General features: G+C 31.6%; 1 protein-coding gene across 1 annotated transcript; it reads left to right on the top strand.

Annotated features, from left to right (window-relative positions):
• Positions 1 to 6,032: 6,032 nt before the first annotated feature.
• LOC124935315 (cucumisin-like) lies at positions 6,033 to 9,068 on the top strand. Its single transcript, XM_047475756.1, has 9 exons — positions 6,033 to 6,061; positions 6,146 to 6,273; positions 6,336 to 6,582; positions 6,749 to 7,262; positions 7,358 to 7,458; positions 7,566 to 7,784; positions 7,860 to 7,971; positions 8,070 to 8,283; positions 8,359 to 9,068. The coding sequence occupies exons 1-9, from the start codon at positions 6,033 to 6,035 to the stop codon at positions 8,883 to 8,885; spliced, it is 2,091 nt and encodes a 696-aa protein (XP_047331712.1). The 3' UTR covers positions 8,886 to 9,068.
• Positions 9,069 to 15,761: the final 6,693 nt, after the last annotated feature.

Raw genomic sequence — 15,761 nt, 5'->3', positions numbered from 1 at the left:
CATCTTCTCTTTCCTTATATTTGAAAGATTCTTTAATCTTCTCTTCCTTTAGAAGTGGAATGGATCTTCCAATTGATGAGTACGTCAAATTTGTTTTCTCTTTCTGTTGATGGGGACGCAAAGAGAAAAATGAATCGTACATCAATTGGGGACCATACCGTTACAAAATAACCATAATGTTAGTTATTTTGGTTTGAACATTTCTAATTTAGCCCCTTCATACAATTAGAAACTTTACTTAGGTATCCTCACTTTATATTTATGACAAATACACACATAAGCCTATAAACTTGATTTCACATTAGATCACATTATTTTGGTTTAATTAAAAGATACATTTGCACAATTACTTATTATAATAGTGACCCATAAATTCCAACATGACTTCCTAATTCTTTTTCGTGTACATTCTTGAAAATTTTAGATATATTTTTACCCATTTTGTATCGATGTTTGTTTTTGAACTATACATTTTTTTTACTGTTTGTTTCGTTATTTTGTAATGATTTTGATTCCTCCTATATTGTTTGCTTTTCCGAACTTTTGACATTTGTTCAAAAGATAATAATAATATTTTTTGAACAATTTATCATTGTTTTTGTTTTCTTTCATTTGTGCAAATCTAATTCTGAAGCAAGTAGTTTAGAACAAATTTAAGATCACAATTTACCTTTTTTTAGTTGTATTGTGATGGACTAATAATGACATCTTTTATTTTTTTTTCTTTCTCAATTATATATTCTTGGTATCCACTATATATCCATCATGATTCATGATGGGAATATAAGGTCATGTTTGGTGGTGTGAATATAACCCTTTTTTTTAATCATTTAAATTGTCAATTAAAATATAAAAACAACTTTATTTAATTATTTATAATATTATAGTTATCAAATGCTAAAGATAATTTATGTCATGACCTAAATAACTCAAATAATCAACTTTGTTTAATATTTTTTTAAAAATTAAAAACAGGATCAAACAAACCCAAAGTTTACTTTTAATATAAAAGTCCTTATGAAGTTAATTATATAATTGTATTTTCTTATGTTTCTTACTAATTTATAAAGCTTTTTTTTACAATTAATACCAATCACTTTGAAAACGTGGTTGATTCAAGAAATGCTCCCCAACTTACTATAATGAGTTGGTAAAGCTTAATAAATAAACAGATATCTATCTTTACATTAAATTATTTTGTATTATAAAATAAGTTGACAAATTCTATAATAGTCACCATAAAAGATATCTTAGAAGATATATTAGACTCTCACAACCTTTTTCAACAAATATGACCTTATTAAACAAGTGTAATAATATTCAACATTGAAATTATTCAAAAACTCGTCACTGCATAGTATCCGCACAATCTTCTCTTATATCTGAATCCGCTAGCAAAATCACTAGACAACCGTCAAATATAACTTTGATTAAGGCATCTCAATCTACCAATGGTAATAAAAATAAGTTGGAAAAAATCTAAATATTTATCACCACACCAAGTGTCATCCAAAAAAACTAATAGAATATATCCATTACCTATAGTGAAAAGCAAATGTTCCCCAAAACTCTTCTACATGGTGTAGATACCATCCCAAGTGTTGAATCTCACGAATCTATAAAACTTCTGGGTGAATGAACTAGACATATATTGACCATACTTGCATATGAATAAAAAAGTTCTTACTCCGTCACAAATCTATTACACTATTTAAGTAATAAGGCTTTATTGAAAGCCAAAATATCCTGAATGTCCAACCATTGGATTTTTTATCAGTTTAATCTTATTTCAACTCATAAAATAAATAGAAACGAGTAGCTAGTATATTGATTTTAGAAATAATTACATTTAATTTTATCTATATATCTTTGTGACCACACACGACGGGAGAACAAAAATATGCATCATGTAGGTTGACATGAAAGGAAAAACACTTTTGATAAGAATCAGAAGAACAGAAAATATAGGTGAACTGCATTCATTAATTAAGAATGAATGACTCCTTAAATGTGCGAGATTACTTCACATAAACATAAAGGGGCAAGATTACAAACGAGAATAAACTCAATTAGTATTAGAAAATTATGAAAAATAACACACTAAATAAGAAAAAAAAACATTGTTAAATTTAAGTTTGAGAATGAGACAATATAAGATTTATAGTTTGATCAACTACAATGGCTGAAAGGGAGGGAGCCTTGGCCTAGGGGTTTGAAGAAGAGTTATGATCCACCTTGATCTTTGTTTTTTTAATCAAGAGCAATGAGTCATCTTTATATACCTTTGAATGATTTTATTTTATTTTATATAATTTATAATTGATGTAATAACTTATTTTATCATATTTTTGGTACTTTCATGATCTCACAATCTTTTTGATAGACTTTTTGTTAGGATCTAGGTCGCCGTTGGAGGACCGGGGTTGGACCGGTCAGCGGTTCTTACTCAAAGGGTGGTGGTTAATCCTGTTAGAGATTAACACCGGAGTTTCAATACTACACAAACTGTCACAAACCCTTGAACTGGGTTCAAGCGCGGAAGAGGTTTGTTTCAGGTTGAAGCAGCACACTTGTATAATAGGCAGAACCGGTTTCGGATGATGAAGGTTCGAAAAATTGATGAGTCGGTATTTGTAAACTGGCGGTCCGATTTGAATAGAGTCAAATAGGTTAGAGCGGTGTCAGTCGGTTAAAAAAATGGAACCGGCAGAAAGTAAGTAACAAGACAGATTTTATGGATGTTCGGAGATAAAGCTCCTACGTCACCCCTTCCTCTCGAAACCGCGAGAAGGATATTCACTAAGGAATACAAGTACAATCCGATCGAGACTTATTTCCTGCTCGATAACACTCTTACAATTTACACCGAAATTGTAAAATACACACTTCAACTTTAGCACTTAGGCTTTCTCTAGAGATAGAACACACTGTTTTTCACTTGTAAATTAAATGCTCTTAGAATCTCTCGTTGTGTCACATTTACTCTTCTTCAACTACCCCTTTTATAGATGAAATATGCCAACGGTCATATTTCACTTCCTTGAATCTGATTGGCTGAGCAGAGGTTCAGAGGTTCAGTGATTCAGTGATTCAGACCCTGCGGTCATCTTTTCAGACCTGACGGTCAATCTCAGACCTGGCGGTCTGTTCTTCCGGTGTGTAAGACAAACCTGCTAGGTTTGTATTTTATTCAATGTGGACACTGTCTGTTAAACAATTGTCTGTACTTGGAAGATCTCCTTTCTGACTTATCCTGAAGTGGAAAGATCCTGTAGGACTGTCTTCTGCAGCCTGCAGACTTTCCTCAGACTTGTATGGATATGGAAGTGTTCAGTCTGTTCCTTTGGTATCATTCTCAACAGATACCCAAATTGTCTTCTTGTACTTGGTCGGTCATTTGACTTTAACCGGACGGCTTCCGGTGTGAGTGGTTTAACCGGACAGCTTCCGGTTATTCCTCTACCTTGTGGCTGATCGGCTGTCTGATGTTTCTGGTTTTAAGCTTTGGCCGATCCTTTCTTTGTGCGGTGATGTTCCAAATGTTCCTAGTCGGTTTAGTAGCTTGACCGGCTAGTCTTCTTAGCCGGTTTATTTGTTTGACCGGTCCGGTTCCTTTGTTCCTGCATCGAAGGTTTAGTTCTGTGAACCGGTCCAATTTTATCTAACACTTTTAATAAAAAATTATAACTTTAAAATAAAAGAATAAGCACACCATATGGATGAGTTGGTACGATATACCTTAATATTTTATCCATACCTTATACCTTATCAAAAATTTCGGTATGCAAAAAATGTATACTTTTACTTTACCCTGATTTCGGTATACCTTGATTTTGATATCCCTTAATTTCGATATACAAAAAAATCATACATTTACTCTACCTTAATTTCGGTACGGTATCAATATTATACATTTGATACTTAAAAAACATATTAACTAAAAAAAAACAATTTTATCGGTAATGTAGAGATTGCATATATTGAATAATATTTTAATATAATTATATTTTGATATTATTTAAAAAATTATATTTCTATAATTAAATTAATATCAAATATATTTAATTATTTTCTTATATATTATATTTTAACTTATAAATACTATTTTGGTCCATAATTTTAAAAATCTCATACACCTTTATCATACCAATAATTTCAGTATCGGTATCATATCTAACTTTTTTTCGATATACCTTAAAAATCGATATTTTCGATATATTGCGATACAATATTTTCGATATACCTTTAATATCGGTAATTTTTCCACCCCTAAGCACATTCTTGTTATTATGAGTTTAACTTAAGTATTTTGATAATTGTTAATATTTATAAATTTTTAATAAATGTATATTTTTCTTCAATAAATTAATGTTTTTCATATAAAATGAATCTTCCTGAATTCAAATATAAATTTACCTTGCTTTCTTCCATAAATACAAATATGACTTTCCTAAGTTGCAAAAATGGCAATTAAATTACAAATTTACAAGCAATGACAAAAAAAAAAAAAAATACAAGTAGAATAACTTATTATTTTTTATCCATTGACGTCAAATAGCAACACTATCCATTTTATTTTCAATTTTTTAACTTTGATATCACGTTTATTCCAATTAATCATACATAAGATACATCAAATCATAAATTGCATAAAATAATTATCAAACAGGCTTGCAATTGATTTTAAAATGTCAATCAAGTATATGTCGTGCTAGCTATAATGTTAAGATCTAATCTTTCTTTATTAAAAATTAAGCAATTAATTATACAATATTTAGTTAACTCCTATATATAAGTATCTCCTTCCAAGCTAAACTAAGCCAAAATACATTTCACAAGATGCTGACAAAAAGAAATTCAATTGTTCCAATTGTTCTTGGATTATTTATTTTCTTTGCCATTCTTCTTCCCTATACTCATGGGCAAGATCGACACGTATGCATTTCAACTCTTTACTCCATTTTAATATTTTTGACAAACCATTTTTAGTAGTGTGATTTAAATAAAGCTATTAAAGGTTAACATTATATATATAAAATGTCACACTAACTTCGAATAGGATGACAATGGCTATTTTCGAGATTGAGTAAGTCGTTTCATATTTTCATTTTATTTCTTTTAAATTAAATATTATATTCTCAATAATCTCAAATTATAGAATGGTATGAATCTGACAAACACTTTGTATAGTTCAAGCATTAAAATTAATATTTTTAATTATAATATAAAACAGTTTAATATATCAAAACTTTATCTTAAAGAAACAAAAACATTATACTTAAAAGTTAGAAGGGTTAAATTAATTATTATAACAAACTAGTATATAGACAGCTACTAGAATTAACAAAGATGTTAAAATATATTGGAGCGAATATCCAATTGTTACTCATAATTTATTTTAAATTATTGTTATATATATATATATATATATATATATATATATATATATATATATATATATATATATATATATATATATATATATAAATATATATATAAATGATGCTTAATTTTTAAAGTATTCGGATTGTCGGGTCGAGAGTTGTGGTTAATTTGGATATATAGGTGAGAGTAAATGAATATTTAAGTCGGATTTTGGGTTTATCCATACGTAAACTTAAAACGATTAAAAATAAAATTAAAAATGTTATAGGTATGTTTCAAATTTGCAACCAAACAAAAACAAGTACAACCCTTTAACCAACTAGGCTAATAAGACTTTATATTTTAAATTGAACACAAAATTTGATGAACGCGGAACGTTTTAACGATATAAGTTTAACTTTTTAACTAACTAATTTATATATATATAATGGTCTTTAATTTTCAAAGTATTCGAATTGTCGAGTCGAGAACCGTGGTTAATTAATTTAAATATATATTAGAATAAATTTAAAATGTTTATCACATTTTAATCATTTTTTTTCCTAATTACATACTAGTTTACATAATAACATGTTATTATTTATGCTATGTAGGAGTATATAGTGTACTTGGGAGAGAGAAACACAATTATTCCATCATTAATAATTATGGAGGGTCTAGTTAATGCTACTATCGGGTAATGTAACTAATACTTCCCTTTATTTGTTTATAGTTTAATATAAATGCATCCTATTTAAGTTTCATTTTTGTTTGTGAGCAGCACATCTCAGGCGTCAAGCACATCTCAGGCATCAAGCACATCTCAGGCATCAATTGTTCATAATTATAAGAGAAGTTTTAATGGTTTTGTCGCTCGATTAACAAGTGACGAAGTTCAACTAATTTCATGTAAGCTTGTTGATTACTTATAAATACCTATATGTTTATCGATCTAATTATATAATTATTAGCCATACCAGAAGTGGTGTCCGTGTTTCCTAATAAAATCAATCAACTACACACGACAAGATCATGGGATTTCATGGGATTCTCTCAAACAGTTAAAAGAGTTACAACCGTCGAAAGTGATACTATTATTGGAGTAATTGATACCGGAATATGGCCAGAGTCCGATAGCTTTAATGATATAGGATTCGGATCCCCGCCATTTAAGTGGAAAGGTTCATGTGGAGTATTTACGAATTTCACTTGTAACAAGTAAGTTATTATTTGATAGGTTAACTATATTCCTATAGTTAATACATTTTCATAATTTTTTTAACCATTAAGTTTATTTTTAACATTTGATCAAAATAACTAAAATAATTCATTTTTCATCAAATGATTTTCATTTCAATAGCTAGGTTTTATAATATGAATGCAGCAAAATAATCGGAGCAAAGTATTACAAAACCAATGGAGTCTTCGGCCAAAATGACATCCAATCTCCAAGAGACTCTGAGGGTCATGGATCTCATACAGCTTCAACGGTCGCCGGCGATCTTGTTACTTCGGCAAGCTTTTCTGGTCTCGCCGGCGGCACAGCTCGAGGAGGAGTCCCGTCTGCGCGGATCGCTGTATATAAAGCCTGTTGGTCCGACGGTTGCTCAGACGCCGACATCCTCGCAGCATTTGATGATGCCATCGCAGATGGCGTCGACATAATATCAATTTCTATCGGATCCTCCGTTGCTAGACCCTATCTCAGCGATTCGATAGCTATAGGGAGTTTTCACGCCATGAGAAGAGGAATTCTTACGTCAATGTCTGCCGGAAACTCAGGTCCGTCATCTGGAACTATCTCGAATGTTGCTCCATGGGCACTTTCAGTCGCAGCAAGCACTATTGATCGTAAATTCCTTACCGGTTTGAAACTGGGTAACGCTGCGAATTTTCAGGTGAAGCCTTTCACTATCATTTCTTCTCGTTTCAGCAATGCATGGATACAATGGTTTTATTGATATGATTATTCATTCTGTCTCTTTAACGGCAGGGAGTTACAGTGAACACTTTTGTTCCAAATGGTTTCTCCCCTATAGTGTATGCTGGTAATGTTCCAAATAAAACAGGGAATGTTCCTGGTACTGTATCTAGGTATTACAAATTGTATTACACTAGGATGAAAAGATCATGAATTTCGAATCTTCACACTTGTAACATGAATGGTTGTGTGATGTAATACTATTTGAACCACACTGCAGGCTGTGCCAAAAGGACTCCCTAGATCCAACATTGGTAAAAGGTAAGATTATCGTTTGTGACCAATTAAATTTAGGGGAAGCAGCTCTTTTGGCTGGTGCAGCTGGTATGGTGATACGAGGAGATGGACCCAAGGATATCGCCAGGGTGTTTGCCCTCCCTACAACTTATGTTAGCAATATCGAAGGAAACCTCATCCTGACCTATATTAGCACAACAAGGTATAGTTCTAATCCTCTAGATGAATTCTAAAATATTGCAATTATAAATTTGTTCTTTGTATTTTTATGAAACAGCAATCCAACTGCAAGTATTTTGAAGAGCAATGAAGCTGTTGATGGAATTGCGCCATATACTGCATCCTTCTCATCAAGGGGACCGAATCCAATATCATCTAACATACTTAAGGTTGTATATGTTTTCCTCTTTGTCTATAACTTTTGTTATTTTTTACCATAATGTTAAAGAGGAAGCTCGATCTTTGTGAAAATGGTTTTTTGTTGTAGCCGGATTTGTCTGCGCCTGGTGTTGATATCTTGGCAGCATGGACACTTGGAAATTCTCCTACGGAAATACAAGCAGATACTAGAAGACTTCCATTTAACATCATATCGGGCACATCAATGGCCTGCCCGCATGCTACTGGTGCAGCCGCTTATGTCAAAACCTTCAATCCATTATGGTCTGCTGCTGCTATAAAGTCCGCTCTTATGACCACTGGTATATATATATACATTTTTTGAGAAGCATAATTTAATATATAGAAACTTTAAATTTCAAATTATTCTCTTACAGCCTTTGAGATGAGCCCAAAGACAACTCCTCTAGCAGAATTTGGTTATGGATCAGGTCAAATAAACCCTGTAGCGGCCATTAATCCTGGTCTTGTGTATGATACTAATCAAGCGGACTATGTGCAGTTCTTGTGCGGGCAAGGCTACACCGACAGGCAGTTGCAAATTGTTACGGGTGACACTAGCACTTGCCCCAGTTCTAGGAATGATACTTCTTTGAATCTGAACCTGCCTTCATTTTCTGCCCGCGTGTTATCTACTATTCCTTTTAATGTCACATTCAATAGGAGAGTTACAAATGTGGGATTGGCACCATCTACTTACAATGTCGCGGTTCTTGCTCCAGCAACATTGAAAATACAAGTCGTGCCCAGCACACTGTCTTTTTCTAGTGTTGGACAAACTCAGTCATTCACGGTGACTGTTGAGGGAATAGTTTCCATAAACTCCTTTGTCTCTGCTTCTTTGTCATGGGTAGACGCAACACACAAAGTGAGAAGCCCTATTGTTATTTTTTCTACAATATAAACAGGTATGACTTAAAGTAAGGAAAAGAAGGAATGAGGAGACATGGAAAGATGTGATTTTATGGTAATGATGGGTTCTCGAAGAATAATTGTTTTAGGACAATGTACATCGAGAACCTATGTTTATGTGGTGTGTTATGCTATATCTTTGTGGATGTCTTACCCTAAACTTCAATATGTGATTTATTTCAAGTCTTATTGTAGTTTTAAGGCAAGTTTTTATGTGTTGGTTGTGTCACATTGATATAAACTTCTCTTAAAAAACCTAGGTTAACAAAGATTCCTCAACTAAGCCATAAGCACCAAAAATAAAGATGAAATTCCAACACTATTATTTCTAAACTAAGAGGAAAGAAGAAAAAAGTGATTCATACATACTCTCATACTCATATCTTATACAAGTTCTTTATTTTATACTCATATCTTATACCACTTATTTATGCATTATAAATGTGTAAATTATGCTTAGACACTCATTTACATAATATATCCATATGATGAGAGGTCTTTTGACCTTAAAAGAACTCTATGGAATGTCAATAAGAAAGAGTATAAAATAAATTAGATGAAGAGGAAAGATAGAGCAAATGCTATAGTGTATTATAATTGCGACAAATTTTACATAAGAGTTATTAAATAAAAAAAACGATTAATAACTCTCTCGGTGTGAGGAATTAAATTTTTTTAAAATACATTGTTCATTAACTTGATTTTTTTGTTTTGTTTTAAAATGTGAGATTTTTCATTTAACATTTGAATTGTAAGATCTTTGTGAATTAGAATGGTTCCTCCTTTACAACACAACTCTAAAAAAATGAAATACACACGTTCTAAATATTTAAATTAAAAAAATATACATCTAAATATTTTTGTTAACTTTTAAAATATATTTTTACAATAAAATAAGACATTTTATAGCTTAAAAATAATATATAAATTGATTTAAAATTCAGTAGAAAAAATACAAATTATCCTAATAAAAAATGAAAAAGGTTTAGATAAATATCGAACAAATAAGAGCCCAAATCCATAAGCTAAACATACTATCCTAATATGAATATCTATCTTCAAATTAAAAATGCAAGAATTATGATTTTGTTAGAGCAAGTGCATCCGTTACTCTAAACACAACCATCTATGCTATATTAGATTTTTTAATAAAATAATCTTCAAAAAAGACTGTATATCAATTAATCTAAACATTAATTTTAAAATAGAAAATTCTAAAATTTTGACTCTCCTAATTTAAATTTAGCATATCAAATACAAATTTTATAATTTTTTAATAATTATAGTGGAAAATAGTAAAATCAAACAGATAATAACAGGCACCAAACTAAATCAAATACAACAAAACAAACAAGTAGTTCTTTTTTTTTTCTCCTCTTTCTCTATTTCTTCCCTTTTTATTTCAATGACATCTTCTCATTTTATCTTGTTTCCTTCTCTTTTATTTTCTTATTTTTTTCTTCCTTCTCTTTTATTTTCTTATTTTTTTCTTCCTTGCAACAGTGGTTGAATCAACCGAGACCAGCATGGGCCTGCATCATCTAACTCCTGTACTGATGATGCTCAATCTACTGATTAGTAGTAAGATAAAAAAAATAAGATATGTTTTAACTTTTAAATATATAGAAATGTTAGAGATATAATTATATTATATAATATAATAATTAGATACTTATTTAGCTATTTTTAAATGTCAATTATAAAATATAATTAATGTAATTGGATTGGAATGAAGAGGAGAAGGAGTATCCGGGATCCCGTCCATTGCACGCCTACACTTGCATTAGAGTTTTCAACTTCTGAGGGGTGAAGAAGAGAACTGAAGTCCAATTCTAATTCCGACACTCCGAGTTGCAAAATGTAAGAGCCGTCGGCCGTTACGGAAGAAGGCAAACCCCTCTTCGTTGTTCGGCTGTCCCCAAAAGAAAACGAAAAGTTTCTTTTAACTGAAGGGATTTTCCGATTTTAAGATTTAATTTTCATAAATAGCTTCAACTTTCAAACCATTGCTCCACATTCATGATTCAAGTTTCTATATAAGATTTGTGAAAAAGTCTTTTGATTTTATTCCAGCTCCCTGTTACAGACTCCCGCCCCAAAATCCTTTTCTTTATCATGAAAGCCTAAAATGTGTTTTCGATACATATTACCTCTAATTTTTAATTCCAGTCTTTAAAATATGTGTTTAATTCATAAATACTAGTGATATTCTTGTTACATAAAGTCTAAAGAGTATCTGGACACGAAATATCAATGAAAAAATGACATGATCATTGAAGATGATCATAAAAATAAGAAAAGATGTCTTTCAAATGGTGTAAACCATAATTGGAAATAGAACAAGGGTACTATTCTGCAAGGTTTTAAAATACGCGGTTGGACCGCCGATTCAACCGGTCCGACCGCGAAACGGTTGAAGGGACGGTCCGGTTTTTTACTTTAATGCGGTCACCTTTCGAACCGGTCAAAATCCGGTCCGACCGGACGGTTCAACCGAAAAAACGAACCGGAAATATCCGGTCCGAAAGGTCTTTATTTTAAACATTAAAACCATGGACCTCTTCTCTCTCTCTCTTCAAGACTGATCTACCTATCTCTTCTCCTCTCTCTCTTCAAGACTGATCTACCTACCTCTTCTCCTCTCTCTCAAGACTGGATCATCGACCTTCAAGAAGAAGACATCAGTGGGACACCCTGGACAATACCCTCAAACAATGAATCAATCAGACATCGGCTATGCAAGATAAATCAATTAAGATTATCAGTGGGATTCTTCTGTTGATTGTACTCTCTCACTTGGAAAACCTTACACTCTGGACATCAGTGATGGTTGAATAAAAATCAATACCCTCAAATAATGAATCAATCAGACCTGGGGTTGGGGTTTCCGCTGATGTCCTTCTTGCATAAACACTCACCTTGACGTCCTTCTTACAGAGACACCATCTTGGGTGTATTGGGTGTAGAGTTTATTCACCAAGTGGTGACCTGGGATGGAAGAAGGCGGAGAGAAGAGAACTTAAATTCGGTTCAACCACTGGTTGAAACCGGTTGGACCGGTTAAACCGGAGTTCACCCAGAAAACCGGGCCGATAACCGGGACGGTTTTTAAAACCTTGCTATTCTGGCATGATCTTTGACGCTAGATAATATTCTCATTATATTCAAAACAGAAATGCAAGGAAGCAGAGTTAGAAGAGAATGCATCAAGTACTTATTTAGAGACGTCTATGAAGATAAATGTGATTCACTTCTAAGGCGTATTACAGAAGGTGATAGAATCCTAAACCTAATGAGGCAGAAGCAACTCAATGAAAGAAATGATGAAATATAGTGGAAAACAGAAAGCAACGAGAAGTTCATTACAGGAAAGGCATGGGAAATAGTTAGAACAAGAGGAGATGATGTAGATTAACATAATGTGGTATGGTCTCCAAAGATTATTCCTCGTCACAGATTTATTCTCTAACTGGTATACAGGAAAATGTGGACAACAAAAGACATAATTCAAAAATACATAAACAATCCTGATATCAACTGTGTCCTATGTTCGGGAGTTGAGGAAATCATAAACCATTTATTTGGGAAATTCTCTTTTGTAATACAAATCTGGAGGAAGTATGCTGCAAACATGAACATCATCAACTTTCTAAGAACATGAGAAGAAATCCAAGAATAGATGAAGAATAAAGTAAAAGGAAGATCCTTCTATATGTAAGTATGTTGAAATGCTACTTTGGAGCAATAATCTACAATATCTGGAAAGAAAGAAATTCAAGAGCTCGTAGTGGAAGAAATAAAATTGCTGAAGATATTTGGGGAGATATAACTTCAGATGAAAATGCACTCATTCAATCCTAGAGAAGAATCAAAAAGAATGAAGAGAATAGAAAGTTCTGCCATATATGGGATATTTCGTTTGAGAAAGTCACAAGTAAAATCAAAGTGAAAATTCTATAGGCGCTAATTGATTTTTGTTGATGTATGTAATTAAATTATTGTTTCATTGTCAAATCTAGAAATTATCTAAATCTGATCTTAAACTTTTATAGTTTTCCCCTTATTTGGGTATTTTTAAAGAAATAACACTAAGTTGTTTTCCTAAAAAAAGAATTTGGTATAATTCTGATAAAACTTGTCTTTTTATTTAATTATTGTGTTTATTTTACTGTAATATACTTATATAGGTTATGGAGAAGTATTTCAAACAAAGTGTTGACTCTTGTAAAAGTGTTAATGAAGAAATCAGTAAGAAAAAACATTATTGCATTGAATTCAACCCAGATGATGTTATTAGTAATCCAGGGCTACGCAAACCAATTAATGAATTTGATATTTTTATTAGAGATCAAGTTTGAATATTTGATTAGAGGCTCTTGTCAACCATTTGGTCATAGCTATCCTCGAAAACAATTTGGTAAAGTGTGTAGGAGTTTTCAAGATGTTTTGTTTAAAATGTTTTCATGGTTAGAGTATAACATATCAAAAGATGCTGCCTTTTGTTTTTAGTGCTATCTCTTTACAAAATCTCACAGAGAATGTCGAGTTATAGATGATGCATTTACTAATTCAGGAATAAGAAATTGGATAAAAGCGATTGAAGTATTTAATACACATGGTGGTAAAGCTAGTGTTCACAATGACGAGAGAACACAACTTGAGGCTTTTAAAAATCAATGAAAATGTTTCACATTTCTACAAGCACATGGACACGTAATGGAGGTTGTGTATTGTAGTCGATTAACGACATTTAAATGTCACACGCTTTCTTTTGATGCAAGGTTTTCCTTTTCGTGGACAAGACGAGTCACTAAACTCTTTAAATAAAGGTAACTTTCTTAAATTGATTATGTAGTATACTTAAAGATGACGAGATTTCCAAGACAATGAGTGATAATGCCCCTAGAAACAATCAAATGAAGTCTCCAAAAAGTCAAAAGAGTTAACACGGGCTTGTGCTGCTAAAGTCACAAATGTCATTCTTAATGATATATGAGACAATGTATTTTCTCTTATGGTTGATGAGTGTCGAGATAATTCAGTCAAAAATAAAAATGGGAGTTGTTTTAAGATATGTGAACAAATATGAATGTGTCATTGAAAGATTTCTTGCTATTGTGCATGTGTCTAACACTTTTTCTATTTCCTTGAAGAAGGCAATTGATGAATTATTTGCAAACATAAATTATCATTATCAAGATTGAGGGGTGAAGGATATGATGGAGCCTCAAATATGTGAGGTGAGTATAATTGATTGAAGGCTCTCATATTGAAGGAATATTCATCTACAAGGTATGTCAATTGTTTTTCTCATCAACTTCAACTTGTTTTGTAGCAGTTGCTAAAAGTAATCTGATTTTGAGCGATTTTTCAAGTATGTTATTATAATTGTGAAGATTTATGGTGCTTCATATAAAAAGAAAAGATAAATTTAGACAAGTTAAACATGATAGACTTTTAGAAGGTTTGGAGAAAGGAGATATTGTTAGTAGTAAAGGAAAGAATTAGGACATTAGTTTAAAATGACCAGGGAATACTCATTTGGGTTCACATTATATGACTATTGTCCGATTGATGTTTTCATAAAATTCTGTTTTAAAAGTGCTTGAAAATGTTCATGACGATTGTATTAATGATGATAGTATTGGTATGGATGTCAGTTTAATTGATAAGACAGAGAGTTTTGAATTTGTGTTTGTGATGCATTTCATGAAATATTTATTGGGGATCACAATATGGTATTGGCGGCCAGTTTGATCAAGACGATGAAAATTAGGTAATAAGAATTTAGAGAGGTGGGATCGATTTTTAAAAACGTTTTGATTGACGAGTTTGAAAAAATCTGGGACGCTCTTTTAAAGTTGATTTTGAAAATGTGAAAGGAAATAATTTTAAGGTTTGAAAATTTAAGTTTATAAAATGAGACTTTGTAGACAATTTCATAACTTATCATCCTGTCGAATATGGAAGAGATTGAGAGTTTTTTAATGGAAAGTATGTCATAGGCCTACTTTAAAATTTTCAATATTAATTAACCTCACGACTATAGAGTCGTCACCTAATTTTTAAAAATTAAGAGAGTGAGTTCGACGTTTGGTTACGTGTGGGAAACAATTTTTAGACGCTATGTTCCACAACACCCCTAAGGTCTTTACTAGTTAATTTTGGTCAAAAAGGTACCTTTGCAATCATACTTTATATAAGGGGTTCATTTTTTGGTTACGCTCGGGAAAGGGTTTCGCGCTATATTCTCTGCACCCATCGAATGACAGTTTATTCATAAAGTTAAAGTCTGGCTATTACAAAATTTATATTTCTTTTAATTAGTAGTCAATGGGTCATAAACAATGATAGGTTTAGATTACGTAAATAATTGTACAAAATTATTTAGAAGGATGTACCTGCGATTGCATTGATATAAGATTGAGTATAATACCTAAAAATATCAGAAAAGTGTTATTATGGATCTCGAGACTCACGAGTAACTTCGGTGTTCATTCGATTGTTATTTTATCCCAACATTCAATACCCATGGGATTCTACCTCTTCACTTGTTTATCAGTCAAAACATTGCTATCCAATAATTGGATGGAGCTCACGAGTTTCAGAATTTGAAGAATACATCATCAACATTTCAATATCTCGTCTTCAACATCAAGTCCTTAGGGATGTTATATTATATTCATAATATAATATATTTGTAAGATATTATCACAATAAATTGTGATAAATATTAATATAATATATTAGTTTTCTAATAAGTTTAATTTAATTCTTATATATTAGACATAACTTATGTAAATCTAGATATAACATTCTAATACAATTTCTTTATATTCTAACACTAACTAAAACATACATGAAGATC

The sequence above is a fragment of the Impatiens glandulifera genome, chromosome 4 (assembly GCF_907164915.1).
Source record: "Impatiens glandulifera chromosome 4, dImpGla2.1, whole genome shotgun sequence".
In the NCBI taxonomy this organism is placed as follows: domain Eukaryota; kingdom Viridiplantae; phylum Streptophyta; class Magnoliopsida; order Ericales; family Balsaminaceae; genus Impatiens; species Impatiens glandulifera.
Note: the sequence above shows the minus strand (reverse complement) of the source record. Positions and strands in the feature narration are given on the sequence as shown.